Here is a 15070-nt window from a genome sequence, read left to right as displayed (position 1 = left end):
AAACACATAATAAAATGCTCCCGCGTGCTCTGTGTTTAGTGGAGATTGTGTTTGGTGCCACGTTAGGGAACTGTTTGTCAGTGTTGTGTCTGGGCTTCATGCTGGCTTTGGGGTAAATTAGCCCTATAAGCTGAGCCCCACTCACTATGAGTGCTCTCTCAGCCTTGAGGGAATCGCTGCTTTAGAAAACTCCATCTCCACTGGAGGCCTGCCATCGTTACCTGGCAACTGCCACACACAACAGGAAACAGACTGGGGGACTCTGTCACAACGCCAGAGAAAAAGGAGCACATTGATGATGGGAGACAGGAAGGCTGAGTGGTAGGGAGGATGGAGGGTGGGTGGTGCACCCTTCCAACCCCTCCAGCCTTCTGATCCAAAGCAGAGCAGCACAGCTGGCCCTTAAATGTACACAGAGTTAACATAAATTACATGCATATCATTCTCTCCTGGGTAAAAGCAGAGGAGAGATTGACTGTATGACTACTTGTCTTTGTGATAGGCATTGACATGTTGAAAGCAACAATCTGTCTGTTTAAATGACTAGCACACAGCTCAGACACCCATGCATACCCCACAAGACATGCCACCAGGGGTCTCTTCACAGTCCCCAAGTCCAGAACACATTTTGGGAAACACAGTACTACAGTCATGGCCAAAAGTTTTGAGAATGACACAAATATTAATTTTCACAAAGTCTGCTGCCTCAGTTTGTATGATGGCAATTTGAATATACTCCAGAATGTGATGAAGAGTGATCAGATGAATTGCAATTAATTGCAAAGTCCCTCTTTGCCATGCAAATGAACTGAATCCCCCCAAAAAAACATTTCCGCTGCATTTCAGCCCTGTCACAAAAGGACCAGCTGACATCATGTCAGTGATTCTCTCGTTAACACAGGTGTGAGTGTTGACGAGGACAAGGCTGGAGATCACTCTGTCATGCTGATTGAATTCGAATAACAGACTGGGAGCTTAAAAAGGAGGGTGGTGCTTGGATTCATTGTTCTTCCTCTGTAAACCATGGTTACCTGCAAGGAAACATGTGCCATCATCATTGCTTTGCACAAAAAAGGCTTCACAGGCAAGGATATTGCTGCCAGCAAGATTGAACCTAAATCAACCATTTAACAGATCATCAAGAACTTCAAGGAGAGCGGTTCAATTACATTTTAGTCATTTAGCAGACGCTCTTATCCAGAGCGACTTAGTAGTGAACACATGCATTTCATTTCATGCATTTTTTTTTTTGTACTGTCCCCCCGTGGGAATTGAACCCACAACCCTGGCGTTGCACACACCATGCTGGCGTTGCAAACACCATGCTCTACCAACTGAGCCACAGGCAATTGCTGCAAAGAAGGCTTCAGGGCACCCAAGAAAGTCCAGCAAGTGCCAGGACCGCCTCAGGGACAGACTGATATTCTGCAAAAGGTACAGGGATTGGACTGCTGAGGACTGGGGTAAAGTCATTTTCTCTGATGAATCCCCTTTGCAATTGCTTGGGGCATTCGGGTAAAAGCTTGTCTGGAGAAGACAAGGTGAGTGCTACCATCAGTCCTATGTCATGCCAACAGTAAAGCATCCTGAGACCATTCATGTGTGGGGTTGCTTCTCAGCCAAGGGAGTGGGCTCACTTACAATTTTGCCTAAGAACACAGCCATGAATAAAGAATGGTACCAACACATCCTCCGAGAGCAACTTCTCCCAACCATCCAGGAACAGTTTGGTGATGAACAATGCCTTTTCCAGCATGATGGAGCACCTTGCCATTCTTCAAAGAACATTTAGGGTTCTTGGCACTGAAAATTGCCAACAAAATATTCTTCCAAGAACCCATAGGAGGTGGAGTTCATCGAGGAACCTTGTTAGTTGGTGTGGGTACTTGCAGGAACTTAATTTCCCAACTGAAACAACTGGATTTCAATTTGAAAGGACAGCAGGGGCAGGCACTTAACTGAACAATGCAAAGATCTCAATTTAAGGTAAGGTTTGTCCCTTGTATGATCTACATTTATATTGTTTTCTGATGACACCATCTATCTTTTCATATTTGTGCAAATCTTTCTAAAACAGAAAATGGACACAATTCAATGGATATCATTCAACAAACAGGTAAGAATATCTACTGTAGGCCATACGAATATGTTGAAGGCTAGCTATATTGGTGCAGATGACTGAACTGCTCACTTTTGTGTATGTGTCAGCAGGTTTAACCTCTGGACGGGCTCCGTCCCGCATACGGGACGGACATCCAGCGAAAAATCCTATCGCCATTTGCATAACAAAATTTAATATATATTTTTTTCAAATATAGGACTATTTTATATCATTTTATAGATACACCTCTCCTGAATCGAACAACGTTGTCCGATTTCAAAAAGGCTTTACAGCAAAAGCAAAACATTAGATTATGTTAGAGGAGTATATCGTAAAAGTAGCCACACATAGCCATTTTCCGACCAACCACATGCATCACAAATAACCAAAAAACAGCTAAATGCAGCACTAACCTTTGACAATCTTCATCAGATGACACACCTAGGACATCATGTTACACAATACATGCATTCTTTTGTTCGATAAAGTTCATATTTATATATAAAAACAGCATTTTACATCGGCGCGTGACGTTGACTAACTATTTTCCCTCAAATGCGTCCGGTGAAACAGCGCTACAATTTACTAAATTACTATTCGAAAACATTTTTAAAATGTAATATTGTCATTCTAAGATGTATAGATTAGCATCTCTTGAAAGCACCTGCAATGCCAGATTTAAAAATAACTTTACTGGGTAATCACACTTTGCGATAAAAGGGGATGCGATACTCAGAAAAATAGGCTAGCAATACAGGTCAGCGCCATCTTGGAACAATCGCATATCAAATATAGTCTTGTATACTATTGTCAATAATCCCTTACCTTTGATTATCTTCATCAGAAGGCACTTCCAGGAATCCCAGGTCCACAACAAATGTATTTTCGTTCGAAAAAGTTAATCCTTTATGTCCCAATAGCTTGTTGTTGTTAGCGCGTTCTGAAGGCTGCTCCAAAAGTACCGTCGGCCGCGGGACTTCTCTCTCAACAAAATGCATTTTTCTTTTTTTATTTAGGTTCGTTCAAACATGTCAAACGTTGTATAACATAAATCTTTAGGGCCTTTTTCAACCAGAGCTCCAATAACATTCAAGGGGGACGATTGCATTGTCTTTCAAAACGTTTCGAAAGGGGAGGGTAGCCAGGGGCGCCGGCGTCATAATGGTGATGGCCCTCCTCATGTGACCACGTTCCACAGACTCTCATTCTGTCAGTTTTCACAGTAGAAGGCTCAAACCACTTTGTAAAGACTGGGGACATCTAGTGGAAGCAATAGGAAGTGCTCAATGAATCATAGCTCACGGTGTGATTTATAGGCAAAGTGATGAAGTTGAGTCCGCAATTCAGAATTCCACATCCTGTTACGATCTGTCTCGGGGTTTTGACTGCCATATGAGTTCTGTTATACTCACAGACACCATTCAAACAGTTTTTGAAACTTTAGGGTGTTTTCTATCCACAAGTATTAATTATATGCATATCCTAGCTTCTGAGTTTGAGTAGGAGGCCGTTTAAAATGGGCACAAATTTTTTTCTAAAATCGCTGTAGCGCCCCCTATCCTAGGCGACCGTCAAGAGGATAAAGACAACAAGGCATACAAATTGGTAGTGGTATGTAATGCAGATCAGATTTATCATCCTCCTCCCTTACCTCTTCAATGAATTTACCTTACCGGTCAAAAGTTTTAGAACACCTACTCATTCAAGGGTTTTTCTTTATTTTTACGATTTTATACATTGTAGAATAATAATGAAGACATCAAAACTATGAAATAACACATAATGAATCATGTAGTAACCAAAAAAGGGTTAAACAAATCAAAATATATTTTATATTTGAGGTTCTTCAAATAGCCACCCTTTGCCTTGATGATAGCTTTGCACAATCTTGGCATTCTCTCAACCAGCTTCACCTGGAATGCTTTTCGAACAGTCTTGAAGGAGTTCCCACATATGCTGAGCACATGTTGGTTGCTTTTCCTTCACTATGCGGCCCGACTCATTCCAAACCATCTCAATTTGCTTGAGGTTGGGGGATTGTGGGGGCCAGGTCATCTGATGCAGCACTCCATCACTCTCCTTCTTGGTCAAATAGACCTTACACATCCTGGATGTGTGTTGAGTCATTTTCCTGTTGAAAAACAAATGATAGTCCCACTAAGCCCAAATCAGATGGGATGGCGTATCGCTGCAGAATGCTGTGGTAGCCATGCTGGTTAAGTGTGCCTTGAATTCTAAATAAGTCAGACAGTATCACCAGCAAAGCACCCCCACACCATAACACCTCCTCCTCCATGCTTTATGGTAGGATATATACAAGCAGAGATCATCTGTTCACACACACCACGTCTCACAAAGACACGGCGGTTGGAATCAAAAATCTCCAATTTGGACTCCAGACCAAAGGACAAATTTCCACCGGTCTAATGTCCATTGCACATGTTTCATGGCCCAAGCAAGTCTCTTCTTTTTATTGGTGTCCTTTAGTAGTGGTTTCTTTGCAGAAATTCGACCATGAAGGTCTGATTCACACAGTCTCCTCAGAACAGTTGATGTTGAGATGTGTCTGTTACTTGAACTCTGTGAAGCATTTATTTGTGCTGCATTTTCTGAGGCTGGTAACTATAATGAACTTACCCTCTGCAGCAGAGGTAACTCTGGGTCTTCCATTCCTGTGGTGGTCCTCATTAGCGCCAGTTTCATCATAGCGCTTGATGGTTTTTGTGACTGCACTTGAAAAAACTTCCAGAGTTCTTGAAATGTTCCGTATTGACTGAACTTCATGTCTTAAACTAATGATGAACTGTCGTTTCTCTGTGCTTATTTGAGCTGTTCTTGACATAATATGGACTTGGTCTTTTGCCAAAGAGGGCTGTCTTCTGTATACCCCTCCTACCTTGTCACAACACAACTGATTGGCTCAAACGCATTACAAAGAAAATAAATTCCACAAATTAACTTTTAAGAAGGCTCACCTGTTAATTGAAATGCATTCCAGGTGACTACCTCATGAAGCTGGTTGAGAGAATGACAAGAGTGTGCAACGCTATCATCTAGGCAAAGGGTGGCTATTTGAGAATCTCAAATTTTAAACATATTTAAAAAATTTTAACACTTTTTTGGTTACTACATTATTCTACAATGTAGAAAATAGTAAAAGTAAAGAAAAACCCTTGAATGAGTAGGTGTTCTAAAACTTTTGACCGTTAGTGTATTTATTAAATTTTTTATTAAACCTTTATTTAACTAGGCAAGTCAGATAAGAACAAATTCTTATTTACAATGATGGCCTACCCCGGCCAAACCCTAACCCGGACGACGCTGGGCCAATTGTGCACCGCCCTATGAGACTCCCAGTCATGGCCGGTTGTGATACAGCCTGGAATCGAACCAGGGTCTGTAGTGACACTTCTAACACTGAGATGCAGTGCCTTAAACTGCTGCTCATCCCATAGGCCTCTACATTATTCACATTTACCACAAAAACCAAGGTATGAATACTGTTGTGTGCAGGTTTTGTTGATCATCTGTGTAACTACTATTTTTTGGTTCACAGACTTCACCCTATCTACACCTCTTATGAATATAACAGGAAAGCTGTTTGATCACCATGCACCCGAAAAATCATTCTGGCTATGGATACAGAGAACATAAACAGATTAACATCAACATGTCCGAGGATATACCCATTGGACTTGGGGCTCTGCTGGGAGTTTACCTCATATTTTGTTTTTAATTTTGCTTTGCCACTAAAATCATAATAAACACTGAAAACTAAAATAGTGTGTTATTGTTATGCATATTATTATTAATAATAATAGGGGAGGGGGGTAGTAAACATTTTCCCCAAAAGGTTCTTCAAAAGGTTCTTTGATGAGCTATTAAAAGGGGTTATTTGAAGAACATATAGGGGTTCCCCCACAGCTTCAATTTGAAGAACCCCTAAGGATACTCCAGGAAGCTTTTATTTTTAGATTATTATTTTTTGTAAATATTATTTTTTGATGCGCCTTAATGTGTTTGGACCCCAGGAAGAGTGGCTGCTGCTTGGCAGCAGTTAATGGGGATCCCCAAAAAATGCAAATACAAATGGCATATCCATTATCTGATCTTCCTTCTCATGCTATTTACATGTCAATTTTGCATTTCATTTTCCACTAGCCTGCAGCGCTCTCTGAACAGCAACGGTCGCTGCCAGCCCAGCTAATCAACCACGTGTGGAAATAGCTGAAAACCCCAGTGAGTGGAGTGAATCTCAATTAAACGTATCTGGTGGTCAAACATGGAGATGCATCACTGTTCAAGGGGCGGTGCGCTTGCGCTGAAGGTGATCCCCGGGTTTGTAATCGCCAAGGAGCTCTCTCCAACCAAGCAGTGCGTCACACATGCCCAGACCAGCTAGGATCCCCTTCCACAAAATCAATCAGTTATTACAAATCAGTCGCTCAAATAATATTTACTCTCCATGGGAATCATACATTGAATCCCGTCCCTGCGTTTTGATTTCTTTGCTCTATCCAATTGTATCCAAAAGTGTTTCACTCTGCAGATACGATTTGTATTTTTCTTCGAGTCGCTTTTAAAATAATCTACATTCATTTATTCTTTCTCATTAAGCAGATTTGCCATAGTTTCGAAGTTTTGTTAGAATATAGCGAGAGCGCATCTTCATCAACATTAGAGTCCTAAAGCGAAGCTTTATGGCTATTGGATAACGCAGACCTGCGGCTTTCTTCAAAGTTCGATTTCGGACGTGCGGTTACCTTGTCTGTAGGAAAAAATGAAATCTGCTGAAGAAGGTGAGTAGGCTCTTCCTGTTACTTTTGAATGTCAGACTGTTTACTGAGTAATATTGCATTCATAAACGATAATTCTATCGACACCTGAACGGATGATTTTGCGTGTTGGATAGCTGACTGTCCTGTCTAGTGGTGCACTTTCCCCTCAGGTGTCTGTGAATGGGTTTCTCCTCTGTTTCGATGGCCTACTATTATACAGGTATGACAATGTAGAAGCGTACTGAATACTGAGATAATTATAGGACAGGCTAACAATGATGACGTAGCCTAACTTACCTGAACAAAAATATAAACGCAACATGCAACAATTTCAAAGATTTTACTGAGTTATAGTTAATATAAGTAAATCAGTCAATTTAAATAAATTCATTACGCCCTAATCTGTGGATTTCACATGACTGACAATACAGTCATGTGAATTGAAATTGAATAAAAAAAAATAGGTATGCGCATGGATCAGAAAACCAGTCAGTATCTGGTGTGAACCCCATTTGCCTCATGCAGCGTGACACATCTCCTTCACATCGAGTTGATCAGGCTGTTGATTGTGGAATGTTCTCCCACTTCTCTTCAATGGCTGTGCAAAGTTGCTGGACATTTTCAGGAACTGGAACACACTGTAGTACCCGTCGAACCAGACCATCCCAAACATGTTCAATGGGTGACATGTCTGGTGAGTATGCAGGCCATGGAAGAACTGGGACATTTTCAGCTTCCAGGAATTGTGTACAGATCCTTGCGGCATGAGGCCGTGCATTATCATGTTGAAACATGAGGTGATAGCTGTGGATAAATGGCACAACAATGGGCCTCAGGATCTCATCACGGTATCTCAGTGCATTCAAATTGCCATCAATAAAATGCAATTGTGATTGTTGTCCGTAGCGCATGCCTGCCCATACCAAAACCCCACCGCCACCATTGGGCACTCTCTTGACAACGTTGGCATCAGCAAGCTGCTGGCCCACACGACCCCATACCGTCTGCCATCTGCCCGGTACAGTTGAAACCGGGATTCATCCGTGAAGAGCACACTTCTCCAGCATGCCAGTGGCCATTGAAGTTAATCATTTGCCCACTGAAGTGGGTTAAGACACCGAACTGCAGTCAGGCCAAGACCCTGGTGAGGACAACGGGCATGCAGATGAGCTTCCCTGAGACGGTTTCTGACAGTTTGTGTGGAAATTCTTTGATTGTGCTAACCCACAGTTTCATCAGCTGCCTGGGTGGCTGGTCTAAGATGATCCCGCAGGTGAAGAAGCTGGATGTGGAGGTCCTTGGCTGGCATGGTTACACGTGGTCTGCGGTTGTGAGGCTGGTTGGACAAACTGCTACATTTTCTAAAATGATGTTGGAGGCGGCTTATGGTAGAGAAATTAACATAACTTTATCTGGCAACAGCTCTGGTGGACATTCCTCCAGTCAGCATGCAAATTGCACACTCCCTCAACTTGAGACATCTGTGGCATTGTGTTGTGAGAAAAAAACTGCACATTTTAGAGTGGTGTTTTGTTGTCCCCAACACAAGGTGCACTTGTGTAATGATCATGCTGTTTAATCAGCTTCTTGACATTCATCACCTGTCAGATGGATGGATTATCTTGGTAAAGGAGAAATGCTCACTAACAGGGATGTAAATAAGTGTGTGCACAATTTGAGATAAGTAATATTTTTGTGTGTGAAAAAATTCAGGGATCTTTTATTTAAGCTCATGAAACATGGGACCAACACTTCACATGTTGTGTGTATATTTTTGTTCAGTGTATATATCCATGGTAGTTACTTACGTTATGAAATAATGATTTGGTTTCATCAAAAGGTTTATATATAGTACCCATTAAAATTGTATGTATTGAGGGGAAAAATGGTTTATACTGTACATATTGAGGATATGTTTATATTCCCTTAAGGAATGATGAACTTTGAAACACATGGGTCTTTATTATGAGAGCTCCATTATATTATGAGGCGCCCCTCCTATGAGTAGGGAGTGGCAGCGGTGGCACAAAAGCTCTCATTCAGGATGGTTTACTCAAATTGGTAATCCATGCCTCTCTGCCTTATCTTGCATAAGTAAACAGACCCCACTTGAAGAGAAATTGACCCAAAATGTACAGTGTTTCAGTGTGTAAGTCTAGATTTAATACAATTTAGTCAGAGAGCGCACACAACCCAGTGGTTCTCGTTGGTAAAATGGCATCTTCTATGCAATCTATTAAGAATTGACATGGAGACATTGCAAAGCTGTGACACCACTGTGATGTTAAGGTTATTACATTGTGATTATTTTGTGGGAGTCATGTGGTGGTGCACTGATGTCATGTCTTTATGGTTGCCTCAGTAGTCTCTTAATTCACAGCAGACAGGAGCTCTGGCGACTGCATGCTGTCTGAGACTGGACTGGTCTTAAGAGCTGACTAGTAAGATTACTCAGGTCTGTGTACCCTTAACCACCCCTTCCCCCATTCTCCTCTGTCTGTGCCACATGGGTAGTCAGTCTGTCTCTTATGCCCTCATACCCAGTGAGGGAGCTGGCATCTTGAACCTCCCCTGTTGGGAACAGATTGCACCTTAAGTCATGCAAACAAACTAGCCATGTGGCACCCCATCATGAGCAACACCATCACAGCAGCTTTCTTTGTAATTAACTGGCAACTGCAGTATGTCTTTCAGTGTGTGAGCCAATGAGAGTATGTATGGACCATAATTCTAACTCATTCTATGTATTTGCTTTTCAGATGCATGCAGCCACACCCCCAACATCAGTCTCTCCCTGGGCAAATCCTGCCTGCCCTCCCAGTACCACAGTCTCCAGTCTGGCCCCACCATCTCAGTGTCCATCAGCCAGCCTCCCAGCTACAGCGCCCAGAACGACATGAGGACAGTGGGTTACTACTCATCCCCTCGCATCCATCCAAACGGCGCCCCGGTCCTCGAGAGCCCTCGTATTGAGATCACAGCCTATGGACAGTTTCCTGAGGAGGAGGTGGAAGAGCGCAACAACCTTCCTGTGCCTAAACAGGTCAACTCCATTGTGACCCTGACGTTGCCCCATGCAGATGGCTACCGTGACCCCAGCTGCCTCAGCCCGGCCAGCAGTGTGTCGTCACGCAGCTGTCACTCTGAGGCCTCATCCTACGAGTCGGGCTTCTCCGACAACTACGAAAAATCACCCCAGAACTCGCCCTGGCAGTCGCCCTGCGTCTCACCCAAGGGCTCCTCCTCTCTCGCCCTGCCGGGTGAAGCTTGCACCCATGTGGGCTCCCCACATAACTCTCCCTCTACCTCCCCCCTCACCAGTGTCATGGATGACAGCTGGATGGGCCAGCGGGGCTCCAGGCCCAACTCCCCTTGTGGTGGGAAGAGAAAATACAGCTTCAATGGAACCGCAAACTACAAGTACCCCTACTCCCCCAACCACTCCCCGGTGCCGTCCCCTCACACCTCCCCACGCCTCAGTGTCACAGACGAGTCCTGGATGCCTAACAACACCAACCAGTACACCAACTCAGCCATAGTTGCAGCCATCAACGCTCTGACCACAGACGGTGTGGCAGACCTGGGGGAGGGCATCCCTTTGAAGGCCCGGAAGACCAGCCTGGAGCCTGGGGCAGTCTGCCTGAAGGTAGAGCCTGGAGGAGAGGAGCTCAGCCCTGGGGCGCTTTGTCAGGATGAGTACTCCTCCCGCCTATCCTTAAAGAAGGAGAACTACTGTGGGGGGTTACTGGATGTGCCACCGCACCCATACTCATGGTCTAAGCCAAAGCAATATGTCAGGTAAGCTGAAGCAAGACTTTGACTGACTGAAATAATATTCATTATAAGGTTGACAGCTCCAGACAACTGCACTTTATTGAGGTCAAATTAAAGTCAACTCAGAAATATCCATTATAAGGAAACATCCCAGCAAAGCACTGACAATCTGCAGTTGTGTCTTGTTACATGGCAAACTTTAAATATACGCTCTCCATCTTAGCCCAACTCTGCCAGCCCTTGACTGGCAGCTGCCATCCAGCTCCGGGCCGTACAGCTTGCAGATCGAGGTGCAGCCCAAATCTCACCACCGTGCCCACTACGAGACCGAAGGGAGCAGAGGGGCAGTCAAGGCTCTGGCAGGAGAACACCCTGTGGTACAGGTCTGCTATCCTCCTTATACTAACATAGCGTACTGTAAAATAGAGTAGTCTGCATGTAATACCATTAGCCGTATTACTTCTCGGCTTACCACTTTCTCCAACCTATTTGTTCGATCACTTTCTCTCCAACTTATTTATATCTCCAGCGCTGAAATAGGTTAGTGGGTATGTGTTTTTTTTACATTTTTTAAAATAATTACAAGTCTAATGTTATTCGAAAGACGTCATAGTTCTGAATGAAATACCATAGGTATGCTATTAGACAGACCAGTCCGCTCAGTCAGTTCCTGTCCGGACGAGGGTGACTCAAACTTTTCCATTATGTCTCAAGTGCAGACAGACAGTTGCAAAGCGAGGTAATGTGTCCAGTAAAGCTTAGTCATTGAGATTAAACCACAGTAACTTTGGTTCAGAAGAAGTATTGAGTAATAGTAATTCTTGGACTACAAGGCCGGTCTTCCCAATCATTGGACCACATCACTGACTTGACTTCAACCTCTGAATAAACCACAGAGTCTACTGTGAGAAGGGAAAGTAAGTCATCAAAGTTCTCTGCAGGCAAAGTTAGAATGTGTTGAGTGGTATCTAGACAGTTGAACATCTCACATATTCTTGTGTGGTGACACCCCAAAGTTTGCGACCACCCTGAGATTCCAACCAGTAGGCTACAGTGGGGCTGAATGGGAACCTGGGAACGTATCTAGCTAAGCATATTGAACAATCCCATGTGTCTAAACACCAGTGATTAGGTGCTAATGATTTAATGACATTGGATCTGGGTTACTCTTATCATGAAATGGAGAGTGAGCTCTTTTGAAAACCTCCACCTCCCTGCTCTTCCCTCCCTTCCCCAGCTTCTGACCAAACACACAGACTTCCCTTTGTTTAGGAAAGTTCCCATCTGTAATGCTGACATCATCCACAGTGGCGTCCTATGGAGACAGCCTGGCCAGGCCGTGCTCAAACCACACGTTTCTGACAGTCTGACGGAGATGTTAGAGGAAACCTCAGACAAGGCTGCTCAATCTCCCTACACTCTTAGAAAAAATGGTTCCAAAAGGGTTCTTCGGCTGTCCCCATAGGATAACCCTTTTTGGTTCCAGGTAGAACCCTTTTTGGTTCCAGGTAGAACCGTTTTGTGTTCCATGTAGAACCCACTGTGGAAAGGGTTTTTACTTGGGACCGAAAAGGGTTCTCCTATGGGGACAGCCGAAGAACCCTTTTATGTTCTAAATAGTGCCTTTTTTTCTAAAAGTGTATCTTCCTGATTACATGGTACACTCTGTGGGCTGTGGACACTGGCTGACTGGTCCTTCTCGCTGGCTCTTTCTATAAGTCAAACCTTGACCAAACTGTACAGAGTTTGTTCTGGAAGCTGCTTTGGTTCCCTCCTTGTCGAGCACAGCTTTCTGCTGCTGCAAGCCACATGCGCCATTTCGCAGATGGCAGACTGAGTAATGCTCTTTTATGGCGAAAATCATGAAGTGATGTAAAATATAGTGAGTGAAAATATCTAAAACTGGCCAAAGATAATACTGTAAATGAGGATGTGTATTGTGTAACCATCCCTTGGAGCTGGAGGGGTGGAGAGAGAAATCGAGAGAGGGTTGCCCTCTTCCCTCTCTCCTTATTTTCCTCCCTCTCTGGTGCCATGAGCGGCCAGAGTCTTGACATTCCTCTAGTGGGTGATAATACGATCTAGGGAGGGGAGACTGCACTGACTGTGCCAAAACGAGCTACCTCTAACTCCATCACACACTCCCTACAGCCTAAATAAACAGCATTGCTAGGCAGCAACCCATTTCCTTACACAAATATACAGAACGTTTGCAGGCACTTAACCCTCAAAGGGATCTACCTCTAAATTACATGTTTTGCTTATTGCTTTCCCAACCTAAGCCTAGTTAGCGACCCTCTCCACATCCTCCAGTGATGGATGTTTTAGGAAGCTCCATAGCTCCCTATAACATGTGGTGGTTGCGGAACCAAGGACCCCTGGAGCCCTGCTGTGATGGAGAAGCACCTGAATGCTCACACAGACAAGCCGGTTCACATTTCTGGGCCTCTACCAACAATAGGTAATGCAACACTTATATTTTCCGACAAGATAGAACAGCCAAAGGGGGCGAAGTTGCAATCTACTGCAGAGTTCTGTCTTACTATCCAGGTCTGTGCCCAAACAATTTGAGCTTCTACTTTTAAAAAGCCACATTTCCAGAAACAAGTCTCTCACCGTTGCTGCTTGCTATATACCACCTTCTGCCCCCAGCTGTGCTCTGGACACCATATGTGAATTGATTGCCCTCCATCTTTCTTCAGAGCTCATGCTGTTAGGTGACCTAAACTGGGACATGCTTAACACCCCGGCCATCCTACAATCTAAACTTGATGCCCTCAATCTCACACAAATGATCAATGAACCTACCAGGTACAACCCCAAATCTGTAAACACAGGCACCCTCATAGATATCATCCTAACCAACCTGCCCTCCAAATACACTTCTGCTGTCTTCAACCAGGATCTCAGCAATCACTGCCTCATTGCTTGCGTCCGTAATGGGTCTGCGGTCAAACGACCACCCCTCATCACTGTCAAATGCTCCCTTAAAACACTACAGCAAGCAGGCCTTTCTAATCGACCTGGCCCGGGTATCCTGGAATGATATTGACCTTATTCCGTCAGTAGAAGATGCCTGGTTATTCTTTAAAAGTGCTTTCCTCACAATCTTAAATAAGCATGCCCCATACAAAAAATATTGAACCACTCCAGACCTGACTGCCCTTGACCAGCACAAAACATCCTTTGGCGTACTGCATTAGCATCGAATAGCCCCAGCGATATGCAACTTTTCAGGAACGTTAGGAACCAATATACACAGGCAGTTAGGAAAGCAAAGGCTTGCTTTTTCAAACATAAATTTGCATCTTCAGCACGAACTCCAAAAAGTTATGGGACACTGTACAGTCCATGGAGAATAAAAGCACCTCCTCCTAGCTGCTCACTGCACTGAGGCTAGGAAACAAAGTCACCACCGATAAATCCACAATTATTGAGAATTTTAATTAGAATTTTACTATGGCTGGCCATGCTTTCCACCTGGCCACCCCTGCCCTGGTCAACTGCCCTGCACCCCCCACAGCAACTGGTCCAAGCCTCCCCATTTCTCCTTCACCCCAATCCAAATAGCTGATGTTCTGAAAGAGCTGCAAAATCTGGACCCTTACAAATCAGCAGGGCTAGACAATCTGGACCCTCTCTTTCTAAAATGATCAGCCAAAATTGTTGCAACCCCTATTACTAGCCTGTTCAACCTCTTTCGTATCGTCTGAGATCCCCAAAGATTGAAAAGCTGCCGCGGTCATCCCCCTCTTCAAAAGGGGAGACACTCTAGACCCAAACTGTTACAGACCTATATCTATCCTACCCTGTCTTTCTAAGGTCTTCGAAAGCCAAGTTAACAAACAGATCACCGACCATTTTGAATCCCACCGTACCTTTTCCGCTATGCAATCTGGTTTCCGAGCTGGTCATAGGTGCACCTCAGCCACTCTCAAGGTCCTAAACGATATCATTACCTCCATCGATAAGAGACAACACTGTGCAGCTGTATTCATAGACCTGGCCAAGGCTTTCGACTCTGTCAATCACCACATTCTTATCAGCAGACTTAACAGCCTTGGTTTCTCAAATAACTGCACCGCATGGTTCAAGAGTTACTTCAGAGAAAGAGTTCAGTGTGTCAAATCGAAGGGCCTGTTGTCTTGACCTCTGGCAGTCTCTATGGGGGTGCCACAGGCTTCAATTCTCGGGCCGACTCTTTTCTCTATGATGTCACACTTGCTGCTGGTGATTCTCTGATCCATCTCTACGCAGACGACACCATTCTGTTTACTTCTGGCCCTTCTTTGGACACTGTGTTAACTACTCTCCAGGCGAGCTTCAATGCCATACAACTCTCCATTTTTGGTCTCCAACTGCTGTTAAATGCAAGTAAAACTAAATGCATGCTGTTCAACCGATCGCTACCAGCACT

The 15070-nt window shown here is 44.1% G+C and overlaps 1 protein-coding gene across 3 annotated transcripts in view; it reads left to right on the top strand.

Moving 5' to 3' along the window:
* Nucleotides 1–6478: 6478 nt before the first annotated feature.
* Nucleotides 6479–15070, top strand: part of LOC106569777 (nuclear factor of activated T-cells, cytoplasmic 1) — a 72893-nt gene continuing 64301 nt past the window's right edge. For 2 of the 3 annotated variants that reach the window (XM_045694593.2, XM_082961062.1), the window contains exons 1-3: nt 6479–6900; nt 9639–10677; nt 10877–11036. In XM_045694593.2, the coding sequence (XP_045550549.1) occupies nt 6882–6900; nt 9639–10677; nt 10877–11036 (1218 nt within the window). In that variant the 5' untranslated portion in view covers nt 6479–6881. Of the gene's footprint in view, nt 6901–8917; nt 9335–9638; nt 10678–10876; nt 11037–15070 lie in introns of those variants that run through there. The other variant, XM_082961063.1, reaches the window with a different exon arrangement.

This window comes from Salmo salar, chromosome 14 (assembly GCF_965601325.2).
Source record: "Salmo salar chromosome 14, fSalSal1, whole genome shotgun sequence".
Lineage (NCBI taxonomy): Eukaryota > Metazoa > Chordata > Actinopteri > Salmoniformes > Salmonidae > Salmo > Salmo salar.
The sequence above is the reverse complement of the archived record's forward strand: the minus strand, read 5'-3'. Positions and strand labels throughout refer to the sequence as shown.